The 24,713-nt window shown below is 42.1% G+C and overlaps 1 protein-coding gene across 1 annotated transcript in view; it reads left to right on the forward strand.

Moving 5' to 3' along the window:
* The window catches only part of ELP2 (elongator acetyltransferase complex subunit 2), a 357,175-nt gene that overhangs the window by 151,065 nt on the left and 181,397 nt on the right, over positions 1-24,713 (forward strand). Inside the window, exon 12 of the mRNA XM_073630833.1 lies at positions 19,289-19,438. Within this exon, the coding sequence (XP_073486934.1) occupies positions 19,289-19,438 (150 nt within the window). The remainder of the gene's footprint in view (positions 1-19,288; positions 19,439-24,713) is intronic.

Consider the following 24,713-nt stretch of genomic DNA (forward strand, 5'->3'; position numbering starts at 1 on the left):
CTGGGGGGCCACCTTCTTAAAGGGGGCTTCCAGATTCCGAGAAGCCCCCCGCCCGCAGTTCCCGAAAACCACCCACTAGGGTTGTTGGGAAGAGGTCCTCGTCCTCATCAACATGGAGGCAAGGTGCTTTGCCCCCCCCCCAAAGCACCCAATGCTCACTCGTCCCCTCTCTTACCTGACCTCCCGGGCAGCATGCTCGGATAAAGGTCTGGTATGAACATTGGGGAGAACCCATACCATTTTTTTTTTTTTTTGCCAGCAAATTTTTTACATTCAGCTTTCAGCGGAAAACCCTGCTGACAGTTGATGACTCAGCTGCTAAGGACGCGGCAGCCGCTATATACAGTGTGTTTTACATTGCGTTTTAAAGAGAAAAACGTAAAACGCAAAATGCATGCAAAAACGCATAAAAAAATGCTGGTCTAAAAACGCAAAATGCACTGAAAAACACATCAAGCACAGACGCATTGATGTGAACCTAATCTCCTAGCAGAGAGTGGGATGACGGAGGCACATAAACTGACCACGGTATCATGGATCAGCAGCCATGATTACCATGGTCAGCACAGGTAGGATCAGCCAGGTATTTTACTAAATAGAAAGGGACAAATTACTTTTTATTTTTTTTCCTTTTAGGGTTACAACCGCTTTAAGTTTAAACTTTAAGAAGCTCACATTTTTTTAGCAACTATGTTTCCTAATGTGGTTTTGGTGGAAATGTGATGTCTGTATGATGATGCAGTGATAATAATCCTGCGTTTTTTCTACTGGGGTTTGTGCATGTGTTATATCTGATTATGTTTATCACATGCTGTCATTTTGCCTGGTGAATGGACCCCTTATGGTTCCGAAACAACATGCTTCTGTTTGCGGCATGTAGACTGCCTCAACGATTAAGTCCATTAGGAGGTGAAACGCATCTTATGGATTCTCTCCTGCAGGTGGAGAGCACAGCTGAGGCCATTTACATTATCTGGTTTAGTTTTGGTCACACTGAGTCGGCAGTTTTATTCAAGAAGCTTTGTTTCACAGCCATGGATATGTAGAGTTGGTTTATTTTAAATTTGGTTCCATTTTGGCCCCCTGTTTGTTGCAGATCTTTTGTTAGGTGGTTGCTAATGCACCTGCGCAGCTTTGGACTTTTGAACATGGTGCAAATGTGCACACCATTTTAGAGCTTTCTCTGGGTGGGCTTTTTTCTTGGTCAACGATGTTATCTCCTGGCTCCCGCACAGGCAGCACTTCTATCGTAGGGCACCACCTTGGTTACCAGCAGCTCACAGTGTCCACTACACAAGGATTTTCCCTCTCATCACTTGCAGAGGATGCGACTATTCCTTTTTTTTGGGACATTAAAGTGTAATTAAAGGCAAGTTTAAAAACAAACCTGTCATACTTGCCTGTTTTGTGCAATTGTTTTGCACAGAACAGCCCAGATTCTCCTCTTCTGAGGTCCCTCACCAGCATTCCTGGCCCCTCCCTTCTGCCAAGTGCTCCCAGAGCAAACTGCTTGCTCTGGGGGCACCCAAGCAGGCTTGCTCCCGCTGCTCTGCATGCTCACACAGAGCTGTGGCTCACCCTGCACCCTCTCCTCATTGGCTCACTGACTGATTGACATCAGCTGGAGCAAATGGCTTCCGCTGCTGTCAAAGCCATTGAAGAGGGAGAATCCCTGGAGAGTCAAGGCTCTTGTGCACATCACTGGATCGCAATGCAACTCAGGTAAGTATTAGGGGGGCTGCTGCACACAGAAGATTTTTTTTTCTTGAGCCTTTAGAAACCACTTTAAGCACCGCATATAGCAGATTGCAAGGGCAAAGATAGGAAGCCTCTTCCGCTTAGACTCTTCTGACGATTTAGGTGGAGGTCACAGTCACTCTTGATTGGGCTCTAGTCTTCCCCATTCTCTGCCCACCTCTGTCGGTTCATCTGTCTCTTCAGATGTACACTTCTTTTTTCACTAGTGAGTAACTATCTGCTACTGTCTCTGACCTTATGGGTAGACTCTAAGTCCATTTGAAGGCTGTTGTTCCTGTGATGCCTGAGGAGGGATAGTGAGAATGAGGAAGGTGAGGAGTTATCCGCTTCTGCAGAATCAGACTCCGAGGAGGGGTTTCGCTCTACTGCGATATTTCCTAAGCTAAAGCATACCATTTCAGTCCTTGATGAAGTGCATTCATGCCTTAACTTAGAGTGGCCTGGATCGGACCACTGCAAGGTCTGTGACATAGGCTCCCTAAAAATGCCCAGAGCATCTAAGACGTTTTTTGTTCACTTGCTCCTGGTGCTGGCATTTTATGGGGACTGGCCTCTCCTTAAAGATTTTCACTCCTCCCAGATATTCTATTCAGGAGGGCCTTCTGAAAAAAATGGTCTAGTCATCCTGAGACAGGAAGTGTGTTCCTGGCAGGACCCAAAGATTAAAAAAAAGAAAGAAAATGCTCTGCCATTACTAGGACTGCTACATTTTGAATGTAGTTCTTGGGTTTATATACTTTAACCACTTGCCGACCGCCATTATACGTTGGCAGAATTGCACGGGTGCGCAAATGGGTGTATCTGTACGTCCCTCGCTCCCGTGGACAGGGGGCGTGCGCACCCCCTCCGTGCCTGCGGCGGTCCGATTTGTTACAGAACTGATCAGTCTTCAGGTCCAGGCCTTAAGACTGATCTAATGAAATGCCTCCCCTGCCTGTGTAAGTGTAAACAGTGATGTCATCTCCCCTCGTGGAACTCTTTTCGGTTCCAGAGAGAGGATGTCAGTGAGTTGCATAACACTACACTAACACCAATACACGTAGGCACACTTGTTTCCCCCCCCCCCCCCCCCCCAGGTAAACCCTTCACTCCCTGTCAGTGTCTCCAAGTGCAGTTTTCAGATTTTTCACTGATCACTGTACTATTGTCATTTGTGACTCTAATCTGTGTTAGGGCAGTTAGTAGTAGCCCCAGGTAGCTTTAGGGTACCCCCCTAAAAGGTTTAACCCCCAGATTGCCCCCTAGCTAACCCTTTCACCCCCTGTCACCAGTGATCACCGTATTAGTGTTAAGGGTGACGCTGGTTAGTTCATTTTTTTATAGTGTCAGGGCACCCGCCATATATTACCCAGTAAAGGTTTAACCCCCTGATCACCCGGCAGGTGACATCAGTTAGTTTTTAGCATCTGTTAGGATCTGCGTCAGATTAGTGCCAGTAGAGCTAACACCCACACACACCATATACTTCCCTTAGTAGTATAGTATCTGAATGGATCAATATCTTTGATCTGATCAGAACTATATTAGCATCCCCAGTAATTTTAGGGTTCCCAAAAACACGGTGTTAGCGGGATCAACCCGGATACCTGCTGGCACCTGCGTTTAGCCCCTCCACCCAGCCCACCCAAGTGCAGTATCAATCGATCACTGTCACTTACAAAACACATAACTGCAGCGTTCACAGAATCAGGTCTAATCCCTGCGAACGCTAACAGTTTTTTTGGTAGCGATTGAAGCAGGCTCTGACAATCAGGTGCTCTTTTTTCTGTGAGTTTCACTAGTTGTACCAGTAAATTTAGAGGCCAAAATGTCCAATCGGAGGTACACTAGTGAAGAGGCCTAAATGTTTCTGAGCATGACAGATGAGAGTGAAGAGGAAGTCAGATTCAGGCTCAGAATGTGATCCAGTAGACAACAGCGGCAACCTGACAGCTCTGACAATGGAGTAGTGGTCCCTGCTAAGGTCAGGCATACCCGACCCCATTCTTCTGTTGTTAAGGTGCAAGAACCGCAGGGCTCTCGTATGGAGCAGAGAGCCAGTACTAGTGGCGCTCATCTTGTTTAACTGGCAAGCACCAGCGGCCTAGTACACCCTGGTCGTAGTCAAACCAGCACTGCAGTAACACGTGGTGACGTGGCGAGTCCCATAAGTGCAATTCAAGCTGGTGCAGTGGCTAGCACAAGTAGTGTCCCGCAGCCACCAAGAAGACAAACACAGGCCAGTTGAGCCCATAGTGCCCTTTCTACTGCATTTGCCAATCCTAATTGGGAGTCCACCACTTCTCCAGCTCCCGTACTTCCCCCATTCACTGGCCAATCCGGAATTCAGGTGGAAACAGTTGATTTTACATCACTATGATTTTTATTGGCTGTTTTTCACAGAAGATCTCTATAGATCTATTGTGGACCAAAGCAATTTGCATGCTGGTCAACTCATTGCCGCTAATCCCCATTTGACCCTTGCCAGAGAATGGAAGCCTATTACGGTTGCCGAATTTAAGACCTTTCTGGGCCTATCCCTCCTCATGGGCATAACTAAAAAAGTGAGTTGCGGTCATATTGTTCCACTGACCCAATTCATCATATGCCCGTGTTCTTTGCATCCATGGCCAGGGCTAGATACGAGCAGATCTTGGGGTTCATGCATTTTAATGACAATGAACTCTGTCGTCCTCGGGATGACCCTGAATACGATCGGCTCCACAAAATTAGACCCCTCGTAAACCACTTCAACCAACAGTTTGCATAATAATCAATGCGCGTACGTAATCACGTACCCCTGATGACGTCAGTTGTGATGAAACGGCCGTAGGGTCACAACGTTGATGCGCAACGCGCATGCGCGGATGGATTTTAAACCGCTAAGGAGTTTTTTCTTTTTCTTTCACTGTCATTTTGCTGTTTAATGCTTTAATGCATCCTAGTTTTAATAAATCGCCCCCAATTTTTTACAATCTACACTATTGGAGTCCTTGTTCTATTTTTTTCCCTTGGGAGCTGAGGCTTACCTGCACCTGGCTTTTCTGAGAGGGATTAGTAAAGGATTCCCTGGGAGCATACTTCCATATCGGTGTCCCCGTTGCGGTGGGCTGCCTGCTTGATGAAGAGAGAGGGAGTTTGGAGGGTCCATCATCCTTGGAGATTCCCACTACTAAGCCTGTTTTGACCCCCCTGAATAAGGGCGGTCGCAGGCTTTTCGGTAAGCCTTCAATTTTACCATTTGGTGGTGGGCCGCACGAGAGGTGGATCAAATATTCCCGAACCCTGCAAAAACATCTTTTCTGCTTTTCTTTGGAATCAACACATTGTTATTTGGGACACTTCTTTGAACTTTTATTTTACCACTCATTAGAACTTTATTATTCATCTTATTCAGATATAAACTCTAGACGAATAATCTATGTGTGTTTACACTATATTTTTGGCACTGTATTATTAGTTTAATGCTGCACTTTTTAACTTTTTTTTCTCACAATATCTTTTTAGTCACTAGTCACATTGATTATTTGCTTTTTATGTCCAGCGCTACACTGATTATTATGTACTTGGTCTTTGCCTTATGTCGAGGGTTTAGTGTTTAGCAGCAGGATTTTTTCAATTTTTTAAAATTTGGTCATTCACGTTTCACTCATTTTATGTTTTCATATTTATGCACGTAGCGCAGTTCTTTATTTATTTTTAACCAACAGTTTGCAGCCTTGTTTACTACCGATCAAGTTGTCTGCATTCATGAGTCCCTGATTAAGTTTTCTGGCCGCTTGTCTTTCAAACAGTATCTTCCAAGCAGGCGTGCCAGATATGATGTCAAGATGTATAAGCTCTGTGACAGGGCAACAGGCTATACATATGGTTTACGAGGGAAAAGATAGTCACGTGGAGCCGGAGAACTGCCCAAACTACATAGGGAGCGCTGGTAAGATTGTGTGGGACTTAGTGTCACCCTTATTCGGAAAGGGGTACCATTTGTACGTGGACAATTATTACACAAGCGTGCCACTTTTTAGTCACTTGTTTGATCGTGGAATTGGCAAATGTGGCACTGTGCGATCTAATCGCCAGGTCTTACCCCAGAGGCTTGTAGAGTCCCGACTTAAACTGGGGGAGAGAGCCTGCTTGAGAAGTAATAATTTGCTCGCAGTAAAGTGGAGGGGTAATCGGAATGTTTTTGTTCTGTCCTCCCTTCACGCAGATACGACAGTCCAAATTCAAACGGCGACTGGTGTTGTGGAGAAACCCCTCTGTGTCCACAAATACAACCTTAATATGGGAGGGGTGGACCTCAACGACCAGTTGTTGGCACCGTACCTAATTGCCTGTAAGGCCAGACACTGGTACAAAAAAAGTGTCTGTATACTTATTCCAATTGGCTCTGCTATACGCTTATGTGCTTTCCAGACGTTGCTGTGCTCCACCTTCCTAACACAAATACAGTGAGCCGGCTGCATGAGAGGCATTTCCCGTATGCCCTCCCTTGTACCCCTACCCAACGATCACCTCAAAGAAAATGTTGTGTCTGTAGGAAACGGGATATAGGTGCGACACCCGCTGTTATTGTCCCTCCTGTCCTGGCCAACCTGGTCTTTGCATCGGTGAATGTTTTGAATGCTATCACACACTAGTGGAGTATTAGCATAGGATACAGCACTGCACAGACTAGGGCACACTTTCACAGGGTCTCCAAAGATGCCATCGCATTTTGAGAGACCCGAACCTGGAACCGTTACAGTTACAAATAAAAGTGTAAAAAAAAATTAAAAAGTCAAAAATAGTTGTCATTTTATTGTTCTCTCTCTCTATTCTCTATGGTTCTGCTGTTTTTTACTGTATTTTATGCTTAACTGCAATGTTTTATTGTTACTATGTTTTATCATGTTTGCTTTCCAGGTAATACTTCTATACTTTACTGTTTACTGTGTTTTATTTTTAACCATTATTTTCTTTTCAGGTACGCCATTTAGCTGCAGCTCTGATTTATCTTGACAGCAACCACGTTTGCTCTCACAATAAGTAAATCAGTCACTCTCGCTCTTTAGGAGGTGATTTCACCACCACAGTTAAAAAAAGAAAAGAGATTTGGGCAAATGTGACTCCAGTGTTGTAGGAGGTCATTTCATCACCACAGTTAAAAGACAAAAAAAAGTGCCTGTATGTCCATCATTAGAAGAGGGAGGATGCAGGGTGGTATTCCAATGAGGGGCATACACCGATCAATCTCTTTTTTCGTTCAACCCACAGGCTGCATGTAAAAAAAGAATATTACAATATATGCCCAACAAGGACCAGCAATGTACTGGTATGTTGTTGGACTTTGAGTGGTTACACCAGAATGATGCCTGCATGTTTAGGTATCATCTTGGAATCGTTCTTTTCAGCCAGCAGTTGGCTTTCATGTAAAAGCAATCCTAGCGACTATTTAGCCAATAGACTGCTTTTACAAGCAGTGAGAGGGGAACGTTCCCCCCTCCCGCCGTCTTTCATGGTTTTCTCAGGCTCTCCTGTTCCACCGGAGAACCTGATGATGCAGCTGGTGGTTCCGCCAGCTGACCATAGAGCTGATCAGAGACCGGAATGACTCCAATCGTCTCTATGGCCTAAGAAACCGGAAGCTACGAGCATTTCATGACTTCGGTTTCGCCGGATATAAACAGCGCCATTTGGAAAGCTACTTATCACACCGATCTTGGTGTTGTCAGATGCTTTGAGGGCAGAGGAGCGATCTAGAGTCTAATAGACCTCATTTTTTTTTTAAAAGAGTACCTGTCATTACCTATTGCTATCATAGGGGATATTTACATTCTGTGTGATAACAATAAAAACTATTAAAAAAAATGAAAGCAACAATATAAAAATAAAATTAAAAAGCAAAAAAAAAAACAAAAAAAGGCACCCCTGTGCTCACGCGCAAAGGCGAACGCAAGCGTCGGTCTTGTGTCATATGTAAACAGCAATTGCACCATGCATGTGAGGTATCACCACTAACGTCAGATCGAGGGCAGTAGTTTTAGCAGTAGACCACTGTAAATCTAAATTGGTAACCTGTAAAGGCTTTTAAAAATGTATGTAGTTTGTCGCCGCTGCACGGTTGTGCGTACTTTTAAAGAATGTCTTGTTTGGTATCTATACACTCAGCATAAGATCATCATTTATATGTACCAAACATTTGGGCAATATAGTGTGTTTTAGTGCATTCAAATTCAAAAAAGTGTTTTTTTTTCCAAAAAAATTGCTTTTGAAAAATCGCTGCGCAAATACTGTGTGAAAAAAAAAAATTGCAACACCCACCATTTTAATCTGTAGGGCCTTTACTTTTAACAAATATATATAATGTTTGGTGGTTCAGAGTAATTTTCTAGCAAAAAAAAAAAAAACATTTTTTCATGTAAACAAAGTGTCAGAAAGGGCTTTGTCTTCAAGTGGTTAGAGTGGGTGATGTGTGGCATAAGCTTCTAATGTTGTGCATAAAATGCCAGGAAAGTTCAAAACCCTCCCAAATGACCCCTTTTTGTAAAGTAGACACCCCAAGCTATTTGCTGATAGGCATGTTGAGTCCATGGAATATTTTATATGTTGCCACAAGTTTTGGGAAAATTTACAATTTTTTTTTTTCCCCACAAAGTTGTCACTAAATGATATATTGCTCAAACATGCCATGGGCATATGTGAAATTACACCCCAAAATACATTCTGCTGCTTCTCCTAAGTACGGGGATACCACACGTGTGAGACTTGAAAACCAATCACATGTGTACATGACCCTTTTTTTTTTTTTTTTTTTTTTTTTTTTTAATTTTTTAAATTTTCAAAACTTTGTCACAAAAAGCGAGAAAAATACTCAACATGCCTCTCTGCAAATAACTTGGGGTGTCGACTTTCCACTATGGGGTCATTTGGGGGGGGGGGGGTTTGCTATCTGTGCATTTCATGGCCCCTGAAACTGTGGTAGGTAGTAAGGAGTGAAATCAAAAATTTACGCCGTTAGAAAGCCTGAAGGCGGTGCTTGGTTTTCGGGGTCCTGTACGTGGCTAGACTGACAAAAAGTTCCCTTGGCACAATCCCAATTTCTCAGAGCTCCTGGGCCACTCGGACTCCCTGTGGTGGACACGACTTGGTGTCACCTATGCCTCTCACATTTTTGTTAACAACGTATTTGCTTCCTTTGAGAAGTTTAAGGCTCAGTGCGGAGTGACTAATAAATTATTTTTCAAATATCTTTTGTTGCGTCATGCCATCTGGGAACAGTTTGCGTGTTTAACCCAGGAGCTCTCTGAATCACCACTGGAGGTGCTACTGTCGTAACCAGATATTGAGAAACTGGTTACGACTGTTTGCTCTCGTCTCCAGTCGGCTGGGGTCAACCCCTTCCAACTTGTTCAACAGAAATGGGAGGTCGCGATTCCTGGGCTGTCCGAGGAGGCCTCTGAAATCTGCTTCCAGGACCTTATTGGTTCCAATGATCAATATACACAGTTTAAATTCATACACCAGTTGCATTACACTCCTGCCAGGTTGGCCCTAATTGGTTTTGGCTCTGCTGCATCCTGTTCCAGGTGTGGGTCTACAGACGCAGAGTACTTACATATGTTTTGGTCCTGTCCTGCTTTGTCGGCATATTGGAAGGACTTATTTTCCTTTTTTGACAACACTTTACATTTACCTCTACCTCACACTCCTGAAGTTTGACTACTGGGTGTGTTAAATGACTTTGTACACAGGACTCATGCTCGTACTCTTGTACGTATATTATTATTCTACGTCAGGAAATGAATTTTGTTGCAATGGAAGGATGCCTCTGCTCCGGATATACAAACCTTTTACCGCGTAGTGAATAAAGTTGTACCCATCTTCAAACTCGTATATAATGGCAAGGCTTGCCCAAAAAATGTTTTCATGTCTGGCAACCCTGGCTTGATATTCCTGATTCCTTTTGGAGTTACACTCCGCTCTCCCAACAGTAGTGGGTAACTAACTTCTGTTTAGGTCATTGTGTCTGCAGATCGCTGGGCGTTCTGTTGGTGGCCCCATGACCCTTCAATCTGACCGACTGGGAGGGGGCGTGAGGTTTGAATGGTGGTTGCATGTATGTATGTGTGAGTGAATATGGTGAATGGATGCCTTCTACCATTTGCAATACTATAACGTACTGCTTTTGGGCCCTTCGTGGTCCACATATGGTAATCTTGATAAGCCATTCTATTAAGTTTCCCCCTGTTAGGGAAACCGGGGGTTAAGTTACCAGTGTGCTAAAAGTTGTACCTTTTGCAAAATGCCTGTCAAAACTTTATATTAAAAACCAATAAACAAGTACTTTAAAGCAGCACAGTGCCAAATTGTAAAAAGTTCCCTGGTCAGGAAGGGGGTAAAACCTTCCGGGGGTGAAGTGGTTAACAACCAATCTGCTCTTTCTACAAAAAAAAATAATAAAAAGCATGAAAACACCTCCAAAACACAATACAAAAATTAACTGAAAAATGTATGATTATGCAGCAGCACCAGTGTGAACCTAGGTTACAATTTTGTGTCCTGTACTGTACGGTTTAGAAAATATGATTTTTTACTTGCAAGTAAACTTGTGATCTCCCTATAGCTTGCTACAAAACTGAAGCTATCTGGGAGTGAAAGGATTTACAAAAAGGTTGACCCTGATCCTGAAGGTAACTGCTTCTAACACTTTGATCGAAATATCGTGTAAAACCAAAAAGCACCATCCAGAACTCAATCCAAGGACTTCCCCAAAAACAAGACTATGGCAGGAAAATGGTTTCAGCGATGCAGCCCTCTTTAGACTGGGCGGTCCTCCAAACACTGCAAAAACATACACAAGAGGGCGTAAACGCCTCCTATTGCATTACCACCAAAAAAAGCTTTGAGAAAGGGGGTCTGTCCCCCGAAACACGTAAGCTTTTCCACCATGGGTCAATAGTCACCCACCTCATCAATTGAAGCGGCTTAAGACCAGCTTTATTTTATTTCTACTTTGTGATTATAACACTGTTGTGTGTGTTCAGTAAATGGTTTCAATGGTAATGCACTAACCGTTTGCACCCTTTTGTGTATGTTTTTGCATAAGATCCTGTGTCCTGCACTGTACTCTAACAAGAGGATCTTGCAGGTAACTAAAAAATCCTTTTTGTTTCCAAAAAGCACACCAAGATTGCTTAGAGAACATGTAAAAGGGGACCAGGGCTCCACCTGTTTGCTGGAAATAAAAAAAAAAAAAAAACTTAAAAATGTTTAAATGCAAGCTCTCTTCCTGTTCTCGGGCAGATATATATAAAAAAAATAATAAACACAGTAACTGCTGTGTGTTGCCAAAATAAAATAAAATAGTCCACACACTGATGACATCACCAATGTTTTAAAAACAACTTTAATCCAGTGACAAACGTTCACAGCGTGTCATTCTGCCTGTCGTCCTCCTGCTCCAATGTGTTTCACCTGCAAAAGAGCTTAAGTGCTCTCCATTCTTTTGGTTGGGCATCTGTCTGTGGCCATAGGACAAGGGGGTGTTTGGAGCAACAAGTTTTATCATTGGTTCTTCATGCTGTTATATATTGATTAAAAATCTTCAAATGTATTTCTAAATGCAGTAGATGTGCAGAGTTGTAAATGACACTTATTTACAAGTCCAAGGACTGTCTAATATATGTATGTATGACTCATGAAATCAGAAGCTTGGCAAAATCACTACCAAAGTGCTCCTAATTAGTTATTAAAACTACAAGACAAAGGGACATTTCAGCCTCCCCTCTCGACTGGTGATTTATTCTATGCTAAGATGATCATCTTTTTGTGGGGATGCTATGCTAATCAGTGCAGGGCAGATGGCAATCAGAATTGCAGCACATTAGAGCTGATTGCAACAGAAGTCCAACTGGCACTTCTTTATTTTATTTATAAAACTTATGAGCTGCCTGCTGTTGAGGCGACATGATGCTGATATACAGCACTGCCTCAGTTCATTTCATTATGTATGCCCTGCATCTTTCACCATGCTGTTTGCCCATGATAAAGTAAAGGGCTTAAAAATGCCCTCCTAAAGGGTGCATTTTTTGCTCTGTGATTTTTAAACTGCGGATCACTTTAAGCTGATTACCGCATCATCTGCTGGAAATGAGACAAAGATATGCTAATATGTACAACGTGGTTCCGTCATGTCTAATTGCAAGGACCGAAGGTGCTTTCTACTTAAGGCATATGTTTTAACTTTGCTTTTTGTGCAGATGTCAGCTTTTGAATAAAACATGTAGTGTATTTTTTAGCATAGAGATCAACATTTTAGAAAGGAAAGTGTTTGAAAGGAAGTGGTCAACAAATAAGAGCCGTGTGCGACCACTAATCCATTAGTGCCTACTGTGGACTGTATTTGAGGTCACACTTACTGAAGCATTAAGCAATAATGTGTGTAGTATTTTACAGTGAACGGCTTGCATCATTTACGAACAGGGTTCAACGTTCAGGAAGTGCTTATTATCTATATATAAATAATAGGCTTTGCGTAGACCACCGTCGTTCATCTGAGCTTTCCTCTGATGAACGTATGATCAAAATCTTATTTTTTTTCTTATAAGGTTTTTAAATACTTTTTTGGTCTTTTGGATGCAAAGCAACTGAAAGTAAGTATGACTTTTATCGGCTAAACTGAGTAATGTAGTCTTGATGTACCACGATCCCCAATACCTGAGCACAGCTTAGATTCATTTTACTGATTATCTTTCGAAAATATATAGAAAAAAATATTTTTGAGCTTAGTGTAATTTTTAAAAAGTAGGATGCAGCATTGTCAGAATACAAAAAATCAAATAAATGACATAACCTGCTTTAAAGTGCTAGTGCATACATTTCAAAGGAATCACGTAAATAAAAAATATAAATACATTTGTGTTATTCCTGCCATCAAATATATATGAACAATCAGTTAAATATAAGTATACATATACGTTCATAGTGATTAGCAAAAAGTGTGAAAGAGTCCACATGGAAATCTTCCAAAAAGTGCAAAGAAAAACAGGTGCTCTTCCACATGCTTCCTCCACCAGATCAAAAAGCCTCAGATAGAAATGATCTTCAATATGATGGAGATAAATAAGCCCCCTGGGAGACCGCCTGTTTAAATCAGCAGTGTCCTTCAGACCTCTGATTGGCTCACGTCAGGGGTTAACAATATGCTACTTAAGATTAAATTGTCCTCCCAAAGAATTAAATGTAGCCAAACCATTGGTTTACCTCTAAATAGGCTATCCCCACTTCAGTCCGTCATGAACGCTGCTGCCAGGCTCATCCACCTCACAAACCGCTCAGCGTCTGCTACATCCCTCTGCCAATCCCTCCATTGGCTGCCACTCAGTCACCTAATTAAATTCAAGATACTAACTATAACTTACAAAGCCATCCACAACCTGGCCCCCAGCTACATCCCTAACCTAGTCACAAAATACCAACCTAATCGTTCTCTTCGCTCCTCCCAAGACCACCTGCTCTCAAACTCCCTTGTCACCTCATTCCATTCTCGCCTTCAGGACTTCTCCAGAGCCTCCCCCATCTTCTGGAATGCTCTACCCCAATCCGTCCGATTTTCTCCTACTTTATCCACTTTCAGACGATCCCTGAAAACTCATCTCTTCAGAGAAGCCTATCTGGCCCCCACCTAACAACTGTACATTTATCTTCTCAATCAGCACATCACCCACAGTTATTACCTCTTGTATCTCTTGACCTTCCCTCTTAGATTGTAAGCTCTAAGGAGCAGGGCCCTCTGATTCCTACTGTATCAAAGTGTATTGTATTTGTACTGTCTACCCTCAAGTTGTAAAGCGCTACGTAAACTGTTGGCGCTATATGAATCCTGTATAATAATAATAATAATAATAAAACCTAGTGTAATACCGCCAAAGTATAAAGCTTTATTTCACAGCTGAGGAGCTACTTACACAATGAACATAGAGATACACATCCAGAGAAAACACTGCGCCCTTCTTCCGGAATAGGTTGGCATGATGATGTCACCAGCTAAGCCCCACCCAGCATGTTTTGCAACCAATGAGCATTGTCAAGTGCGACGATGAAACAGGACTGGCCAGTAATGTTGCTGATATATACCGGATCCTTTTCTAGGTACTCCTCTTGGCACATGGCTCTCCATCCAGACCTTTACCATAGGTTGGGGGATGGGGGATGTTGAGCATGGATCTTCTGCCATTCAGAGTTAAAAACAAACTGGACAGGTTTGTTGCCAGGTCCAGGGACACTCAATGGCTGCCCTGGTGACGCCATGGAATCCGCCTGATCTTCTCTACAGCTCCTTCCTCATCTGCTCTGTAGGATTGAGATGGAGGGTATTCCAGTGTTTCTCATCACATCGAATTGCTCTCCCAAGAGCCAGTGATCCATCATGCTTCACAGTTTCTGGCTTTAATGGCATGACTGGTTTGAGCCGTGGTCTTCAGAAAAGGGGCCTATCAGATTTAATCATTTCTACACTCTTGTGGGCTATTAAATGGACTTCTTGCAAAGTCTACCATTGGACCTGGAGGGACTAATTTGCTTGGTGCGAGACCAGGAACTTTCAACCTAGAAAGTATCCTATGTGGGATGTACAGTGCCTTGCAAAAGTATTCCCCCCCCCTTGGCATTTTTTGTATTTTGTTGCCTCACAACCTGGAATTAACATGGATTGTTTGAGAATTTGCATCATTTAATTTACAGAACATGCCCAGAACTTTGAATTTTTTTTTTTATTGTGAAGCAAACCACAAATAGGACAAATTAACAGAAAAAGTCAATGTACATAACTATTCACCCCCTAGAGTCAATACTTTGTAGATCCACCTTTTGCGGCTATCACAGCTCCAAGTCGCTTTGGATAAGTCTCTATGAGCTTGCCACATCTTACCACTGGGTTTTTTGCCCATTCCTCCTTGCAAAACTGCTCTAGCTCCTTCAAGTTGGATGGTTTGCGCTTGTGAACAGCAATCTTTAAGTCTGGCCACAGATTTTCTATTGGATTGAGGTCTGGGCTTTGACTAGGCCATTCCAACACATTTACATGTTCCCCCTTAAACCACTCAAGTGTTGCTTTAGCAATGTATTTGCATTGTCCTGCTGGAAGTTGAACCTTTGTCCTAGCCTCAAATCACACACACAGTGGTACAGGTTTTGCTCAAGAATATCCCTGTATTTAGCACCATCCATCTTTCCCTCAACTCTGACCAGTTTCCCAGTCCCAACTGCTGAAAAACATTCCCACAGCATGATGCTGCCACCACCATGTTTCACTGTGGGGATGGTATTTTTTGGGTGATGTGTTGGGTTTGCGCCAGACATAGCGTTTTCTTTGATGGCCAAAAAGTTCAATTTTAGTCTCATCAGACCAGAGCACCCTCCTCCATACATTTTGGGAGTCTCCCACATGCCTTTTCTCAAATTCAAAATGTGCCATTTTGTTTTTTGCTGAAAGTAATGGCTTTCTTCTGGCCACTCTGGCATAAAGCCCAACTCTATGGAGCATACGGCTTATTGGCGTCCTATGTACAGATACTCCAGTCTCTGCTGTGGAACTCTGCAGCTCCTCCAGGGTTACCTTAGGTCTCTGTGCTGCCTCTCTGATTAATGCCCTCCTTGCCCAGTCCATGAGTTTTGGTGTGCGGCCATCTCTTGGCAGGTTTGCTGTTGTGCCAAGTTCTTTTCATTTGGTTATGATAGATTTGATGGTGCTCCTAGGGATCATCAAAGATTTGGATATTTTTTTATAACCTAACCCTGACTTGTACTTCTCAACAACTTCGTCCCTTACTTGTTTGGAGAGTTCCTTGGTCTTCATGGCAGTGTTTGGTTGGTGGTGCCTCTTGCTTAGGTGTTGCAGCCTCTGGGGCCTTTCAAAAAGGTGTGTATATGTAATGATAGATCACGTGACACTTAGATTGCACACAGGTGGACATCATTTCACTAATTGTGACTTCTGACGGTAATTGGTTGCACCAGAGCTTTTTATGGGCTTCATAACAAAGGGGGTGAATACATACGCACATGCCAATTATCCGTTTTTTATTTCTGAAAAATAGTTTCATGTAAATATTTTTCTAATTTTAATTCACCAACTTAGACTAATTGTGTTCTGATCCATCACATATAATTTAGATTAAAAAAGAACATTGAACTAAAGGCTGTAATGTAACAAAATAGGTAAAAAGCCAAGGGGGGTGAATACTTTTGCAAGGCACTGTATTCTGTTCTTTCCCCTGGTTGGTCTGGATCAGCACCTTGCTTTGAGTACCATCAAAGAACAAATATCAGCCTTTACAGTTCTGTTTCAGAGATCCTTGGCCTGTCACTTTATAGTTAAAGCTTTTGTTCAGGGTTTCAAGCCCATATGTCTCCCTGCTTCTCGTTCTACCGTTGATAGGTGGATCAGACAAGTTATCATTGGAGCTTTATAGTTTAAGGCATGTTCTACCAGATCTGTTAGTGCATCAAGGGCTTTTAAGCATCGGGCATCTTTATCAGATTTGCAAGGCTACCACCCAGGCTTCTGTTAACGCATTTGTTACGTTCTACCAGGTTGGTGTTTGGCCTTCTCTATAACCAGTTTTGGGTTTAAGGTGCTGCAAACTTCTGTCTGAGTCTGACAAGTCTTGACCACGTTTGTTCTGTCGGCCTGTTGACTTGTATTGCTGTGTTGTTTACTCCCTACTTGAACTATATTTGGATGTTCCAATGATTATGACTACAAGTCCTGTGTCCTGTACTGTGTGGCTAAGAAAATTGGATTTTTGGCTTTCCTGTAAATTATTTTTTTTGAAGTACAGTAAAGAAAACCAGTTCTGTTCTTATGGTCTCCTTATTGCTTGCTACAAATCTGAGGCTAGCAGAGAGTGGGAGGTGTATTTTACTGGTAAGTCAAAAATCCTAATTTTATGTAGACCTGGGTGGGTTGAATATTTTTACTGGATTCTTGTCTGTTTGAGGAGCATGTATTAGACTGCACAGAATGTATGTGACTGAAACTTCAAACACAGACAGCTGCTACAGAAAACATACACTGCAGAATAAATAAATTGCTTCTCAGTGGTCCATTTCTTTTTGCAGTAGTGATTTTGGCATGGGATCTCTGGAAGCAGGCACTTGGCACAAAGTAGTTCAGTTTTCTGCAGAGTAACAAGCAGATCTGAAAAATCCTGTCATTCAGAAATGAATATAATTTCCCCCAAACACCTAAAAAAAATAACCCTCAACTCAAACACACCCCTAAATTTTACTGTTAATTTAACCCTGAATTGAAAGTAGCAATTATTCAAACCCTAAACATATTCTAATCTCATGCCACGCTGTGACATGCATTATTCTCCCATTCAAAACTGCTTAAAGCTTTTATCATGGGTGTATTTTAAATGATAGAAACAGAATATCAGCCAAAAAATCCAGAAAAAAAATGCATACAACAAATGTTATAAATTAAGTTGCAGTTCAGTGAGTAAAAAAGTATTTATTTTATCCCCAAGCAAAACATGACTTAGTATTTGGTGGAGAAACCCTTGTTGGCAAGCACAAAGGTAAGACGTTTATTTTAGTTGGTTACCAGGTTTGCACAGATCTCAAGAGGGATTTTGGTCCACTCTTCTTTACAGATCTTTTCTAAACCCTTAAGGTTTCTTGGCTGTCTCCTGGCAACTGGGAAGTTTCAGCTCCCTCCATAAATTTTCTGTAGGATTAAGGTCTGGAGACTGACTAGGCCACTCCATGACCTTAAAGTGGATGTTAACCCCATGTTCAACAATTAGAGATACATACACCATGTGTTAGCCCTTTTTTTAAAGATCAAAAGTACATTCGTTGTACCTGCATTTTTAGAATCCCTGTGCCTGCCACAGCCCTCTGAAAAACGCTGGTGTGTGGGCGTGTATACAGGCCAGAACTCGGTAGGCAGAGTTCTTGCATCATAGGACTCCCCTCCCATCTGTACACTCCCACTTCCCCAGGCAACCACATTAGCTCAGCTTGAATGCTGAGCTGAAGTCTGTTAAATCAGTTTTCCTCATCAACACTGGGCACCATTTGAGGCATAGGGGCATGCAGACTTTCAAAGCAGGAGAGCAAATGTCATGAATCCGTACACAGTCACTGCCGTGCTTATCTCTGCTAACGGAGGAGGAGAGGGGAGACATCACTGTCATCATTGTCAACAGAGCCGAACAGCTTCACATAGATTTAACCCCACAGCTGCCAGGGAGAGAGCCGAGCAGGCGGATACAATTAACCCCTCGATGGCTGGGCAAATTTACTGTAATGCCCTACTTTCAAGAAGTAGTTACACAGTAAAAGTGCCGATCTATTGGGGGGTTAACGGTATCCTTCTTGACTCTCCCCCTGGCAGCTGTGGGGTTAAATCTGTGTGAAGCTGTTTGGCTCTGTTGATAATGGTGACAATGATGTCTCCCCCCCTCCTCCGTTAGCAGACATAAGCATGGCAGTGTCTCTCCTCAGGCTGTAGCTCTTTCGGGAGCAATCTGTGATTGGCTGTGGGACGCATGCCCCTTCTCTCATGCCCATGCATAAGTCTCCTAATTAGTCTGTCAGTCACAGGAAAGGGGAGGTGGCGACACACTTTTTTTTTTTGTGTGTTGGGTTTCTTTACTGTAGAAAAACGGAGAGGATTGTACATGACTGGCTGCTCCTTTCCTGACCAGACTAGGGGCAGATGGCTTCTATTGCTTTGCTGTGTGAGGTAGACTGGCTATTTCAATTTTGATGTTTCAGGTTTACATCCACTTTAATGTGCTTCTTCTTGAGCCACTCCTTTGTTGCCTTGGCAGTATGTTTTTTGTCATTGTCATGCTGGAAGACCCACTCATGACCCATATTCATTGTTCTGGCTGAGGGAAGAAGGTTCTCATCCAATATTTTACAATATATGACCCGGTCCATTGGCCCCTCAATGTGGCAAAGTCGCCCTGTACCTTTAGCAGAGAAACTACCCTAAAGCATCATGTTTCTACCTCCATGGTTGACTGTAGGGATGGTCTTCTTAGGGTCAGTCAGCATTTTTTATTCCTTCAAACATGGCGAGTCGAGTTAATGCCAAAGAGCTCAATTTTGGTCTTCTCTAACCACAGCACTTTCTTCCAATCCTTCTCTGAATCATTTAGATGTTCATTGGCATGACTGTACATGTCCCTTGTTCAGGAGAGGGACTCCCTGTGTTTGGAGGAAATAAAATGCTGACTATGACCCTAAGAACACAATCCTTACAGTCAAGCATGGAGGTGGAAACATTATGCTTTCATTGGCTAAATGCTGAAGGCCTCAGTTTTGAAAGTTTTTTTTTTTTTTTTACTGGTTGCTATAGGCAACCCAGCTTCTCAAAACCTAGTTAATAATAGAGGTCCGGAGATTTTTGTTGATAAAATCACTATCAGTGTACATGACGTGTTTCTGGACATTGCTGCGGTGAAAGTATAATTCCTGTTGATTTATCGGTAACTTAGCACGGGTCAATTGCACCAGTTAATAGCAGTTTTGTATACTTTTGTTTTTTTAGGATGAGTGGATTCCCATGGTTGTAATATCTGGACATTTCAACAGTGTGCAAGGTTTAAGATGGGATCCTGATGGTGAATTTATCATAACAGTTGGTACAGATCAGACGACCAGACTGTTTGCTCCTTGGAAAAGAAAGCATCACGCTCAGGTATATTATGTTTTGTACATATTTGTTATAATTTTGAAAATTGTGTAGTGTTGTAAAATGTTGGGCTACTTAATTTAAGCTGTGCAATGTTTCAGGGGTTGACTAATTTTTATAGTGTTTGTGTTGAACAGCTGAGAACACCGTTGCATGCGGTTAATATTTAAAGTGATTGTAAAGTTTTTATAAAATGAACATGTTATACTTACCTGCAATTCTATTGCACAGAGCGTCCCTGATCCTCCTCCCCACCTGGGGTCCCCCTCTGGCTCCTCCTTTTAATGGTATTCCACCATAGGAAGCCAAGTCCTATTGTGGCACACCTGTGGGCTTGATCACAAGTCATGCTGCGTCCATGGACACTAACAGCGCGGCTTGGCCCCGTCCCTACTCTGAGACAGGATTTGGCTGATGCCAGGGGAGCCTGTGAGACCGGGGAGAGCCGCTACACATGGGAACAGCGATGGATTGAGTGAGGGCTCAATTATAAGGTGGGTAATGTTACCTAACCATTTTTTACCCTAATGCAGGAAATGCATTAAAGTGGTTATTAAGTCACTCTGACATTACCATACTATCCTCTCTGTCTCCTAATCTTGTGTCCCCCTGTGTGTGTATGATTTATTTAAAAAAAAAAGCCAATTATACCTCATTTCAGAGCGCCAATCGGCTCTCTCTTTTCCCGTCTGACAGCTGCAGCGGGTGGGGACGAGATTCCCCCCGACATCAGCCGGGAGGAGAGAGCCAGCTGGTATGAGCTGACAGGGAGGGGGGAGTAGGATGACACACGAGACACAGGGAGAGCAGAGCTGCTGATGGCGGACCACGGTGTCAGGGCTCAGCAACTGTGATATACCGTGATCAGTTTACAGAGGGGAGGGTAGAAACTGCAAGGATCAGCCAGGTATTTCAGGTGATACAGGGGGCCAAATTACACAGCACAAGCACTGTGCTGGTTAACATGCTTTAAAGGGACAAGATCCATTTTTTTTTGTAGATTAACAAACGCTTTAAGGTAAAAAAAATTTTGAGCGTTAGAACCACATTAACTTAGTCTGTTTTCTAACAGTGGAGAATTTTGTCACATGAAAAATTTAAAAGTATTTGCTTTAAAGGATAAGTTCACCTTTGGGAAGATATCCTGCTTGGAATCTGGACCTGAGGACTGGATATACAAATATCATCACCTATGAGGCTCTCTAGCTAGAAGCCCTGATATGTCATCCATATTGGGGACTACATTTTGCAGACCTGTATTAGGCCAGGGATTGGCTCTCTAAGGCCTCAGTGCTACCTGCTCCCTCCAAATAGGTGGTGTTCTCTCCTCTTCTATGCCTCTGAAATATAATGATATTGCACACTTTAATATGATGGGCAAGAGTACAGATTCTTTCAAACTTTGTTTTTAACTAAAACATGGCATGTCTACATACAACACCACTTGATTGACTATATGATACTCCTCATACTCCTGATGACGGGGACGTGAACTTTTTGAAATGCGTCAGGTGGAGGAAGATTCATCACATTTTCATACATTTCACAGTTGGTCTAATAGTAGCTTAGTTAACCATGTCTCTAATTTTTATATGTTGATGTACCAATAATTTCTGTTTTTACACATTTCACTTCTTCATATATATTTTTGTAATTCAAGTGCCTTAAAAGTCCCCCAAAAATAGGGGCATTTTTCTGTCTGTATACCTTTTGGGAACATGTTACACGTTCCACCCAATTTTAGGGTGGCACATGTAACATGTTCCCAATGCTGCAGCCTGCATGGCATCAGTGATCTGCTGATCGCTGGTGCAATGATTCCAGGCTCCTGCAAGGAAAAATAATAAATGCACTTTTTTTTTTACCTGCAAAAAATGTGCATTTATTTATTTTAAAGTGAACTTATGATTTAAAAATGAAACAAAAACTCAGATGATTCTAAACTTTGATACTAGGCTGCATCATCACCTGTAGGTTAGTGAGATTGTAGTTTCCCTTGTAAGACACAATATTCTGGTGCTGTATTGGTACCAGTTCATTTAGATAGAGGTCATGCCTCAGAAGTATAAGTTTTGTTTAGGTGGTGAATGTGTGGGGCCAGAGCCATCAGTGTTACTGCACATAGGGTGCAGACATATCTTTTAGTGTTCTATTTTTTTTTATCAAAAGCATATTCTATAATAAACCTTTATCTAAAAAAAATAAATCATTTTCATTTTGTCCTGCATTACTAGGGGTTTTTCTTTTTCCAACAACTGCTTAGGGGGACAAAAACACTTTGCTTCCAATTTTTTAATAACGTGTTGAATAACTGTTTTATGCCTGAAAAATCTATTCAGCAAGTCTGTGAAAGAGCTCAGTTTGTTACTAGGCAACAAGACCGCATAAAGAGCATGCCTTCCAAAAAGAAAAAGTAATGACGTGATATTTTTTTTTCTTAATCCAAAGGGGCATTTCAGTAGGCTTGCAATATTATGTGGTTTGTTGCAATGTAGCTACATTAGCAACAACCTGTTTGTTTCTTGCAATGCCACATAGCACTTCTCTGCTTATTCTTTGTAGCCAGTATATTTTCTATATTTTCACTTTCTCCTTATGACTGTTTATCTTGTAGTGAAAATACTTCACAGGGGAAGGGTGCCTTATTTTAATTTTACTGTTTCTAAATGAAGTGTGTGTGCACATGTGTAACAAAGCAACTAGTAGTGTGTTAATGCTTGCAAACAGTGAATGATTGCTAAAAAAGGATAAGTGTGTTCTGAAATTACAATACAGTAGATGTAACATCCTAATAAACAGTTTGCAGGTACTCATACTGACCAATCAGAAACCACCAGCCTTTTTATTTTGACATTATTCATAAAAAAGGAACGAAAGTGCTACGGTACATTGCTCTAAAAACACAAAGATGATGTTAAACAGGAACTAAACTCTGGAAGCAGTGCTCAAAAAAGCAGACACTAGCCAAATGACTTGTAAATGAAGAAAAATGCGCTGTGCTTAGGTATATACCAATATGTGCATTCACCTTATCAGTAAAAGGTGCTAAATGCCTGTGATTCAAATCCCAAAACAAATCCCCAAATCAAATCCCCCTGATGAAGACACGTGACTCCCTGTGTCGAAGACGCGTAGGGGAGGGGCCAGGACGGAGCGAGCAGCACTGAGCTGGGCTGGGAATCTCTAACACCCCACAGCACGCCGGATAGCATTACTCGGCTTACACCCTGCCTATACTGTTTGGTGCACATTAAGCACCTATGCAATGTGAGTACCCCAGTGTGGGGATTGGATTATACATGGTTATTAATAAAATGTTTGGCGATATTACACTATGTAGTAACTTCTCTTTTATGGTTTGATGCCTGTGGAGTCTTAAAGAGCCTGGTGGGAGATCATCTGGTGTCCTAATACTGAGCCCAGGGGTGGCTCCAAAGTGTGTTTGGACACAGCTAAACCCTGTGTCACACGCTCTGAGGTGAGCGCAACTACTTTGGGGGTCACCAAGGCACATCACGGCATGATCTGGGCACTGTGGTTCAGCGATTTGTTTTTCATGTGAAGCACCTTTATGCACTGTAGTTCACCTTTGGAATTTCCATTACACATTGCTGTGTGATATGGTTTTTGAAGATTTTTTTCACGTTTAAAGGACTATTATTGCCTCAAGCATTGCATATCATTCATATATGCTTTTTTACCACTTATCACCTGTATGATTTATTGCAGTTTGTATGTATAAGATACTATATTTATAGCGCATGTTTTTTTCACTTAATATTATTATATATTACTGATTACAATAAGGTTTTTTATTTGCACACGGCACTTTGGATTGAATATATGCATGGCACTTTGATGCAATTTTTAGGCACATTTATTCGTTTTTTATTTAATTGATCAGCATGTGAACAATATATTTTTATGTATAAATAGATCACCTATCATTAAGCACATTATACTTTAAGTGTGATATCCAGTAACACTGTATTTAAGTATATAGAATTTATTTAATATTTAGCACATTGTGTTTTGGATGGGGCATATAGTAGCACAATTTCTGGATACACGGATTGTTTTGGGATTTGAATCACAGGCATTTAGCACCTTTTACTGATAAGGTGAATGCACATATTGGTATATACCTAAGCGCAGCGCATTTTTCTTCATTTACACTTATCGCACGGCTATGAATACGTGACCTGCGTTTGCAGCTGGGTATTTCTATATTTGATATATTTCTTCAGTAGGGCATAGGGTTATTGTGGCTCGCAAGACTTCTTCTTTGTTTTAGCCAAATGACTTGTCACAGTGTTGGCTGTGGTCTCCCTTTAGCTGATGGCTTTTTTTTTCCATTTTTGACTTCTCATTACTTCTTCTGCACTGTGCAAAAGCAGCCATCTTGTTAGAGGCAAAGCTTTGCGTCTTCATCTCAAAGCCTCCAGCAAGCAGAGCTGTAAGCAGCACCTTAATCTTCTGAGCGAGCAGTCAGAGGTATTTCGATTAGACATTGCAGATATGCAACTATGAGACACAGGAATGTTTTTTAATAAGTGCTGCGCTTACAAAATAAAGACTGATTAAAGAAGATTGCACGTAATTCTATTCATATGGGTGATAAATCCACCAAGACCCCCAAGGGTGTGCTCTCACCTGGTATATTGACCCTCACTACAAAAGTCAAATTTGCATGTAGGTGGATACAAACGGCATTCAGCAGACTTGTCAGGATCTTTGTCCCCAGCAGCTCCTTTTAGGCTACTTTCACACTGGGATGGTGGTGCATTAACGGTAAAGCGCCACTAGTTTTAGCGGTGCTTTTCGGCTGCTAGCAGGGCAATTTTAACCCCCCGCTAGTGGCCGAAGAAAGAGTTAAAAGCGCCCGTGTTGCGGCACTGCCGAAGCACTTTACAGTCGATTTGGCAGCGCTGCCCATTCATTTCAATGGGCAGGGCGTTTTGGGAGTGGTGTATACTTTTTTTTTTTTTTCTCATCCCGCAAGCGCACCACCCCAGTGTGAAAAACACTCAGGCTTTCACACTGGGGAGGCATGAGAGGCGCTTTTCAAGCACTTTACAGGCACTATTTTTAGCGCTAAAACGCATGAAAAGCGCTTCAGTGTGAAAGGGTTCTTAATATTCAATGGTTCTTATAAGCTTCAGGCTCAAAAAAGACCACTACATAGTGCTCTCTGTTAAAACTACATTTATTATCCACTTACTGTCCGGCTCACGTATATTTACGGCGGCAGGTCGGCTCCCCTATGTGAATCGCTGTACCT

This window comes from Aquarana catesbeiana, linkage group LG05 (genome assembly GCF_042186555.1).
Source record: "Aquarana catesbeiana isolate 2022-GZ linkage group LG05, ASM4218655v1, whole genome shotgun sequence".
NCBI lineage: Eukaryota > Metazoa > Chordata > Amphibia > Anura > Ranidae > Aquarana > Aquarana catesbeiana.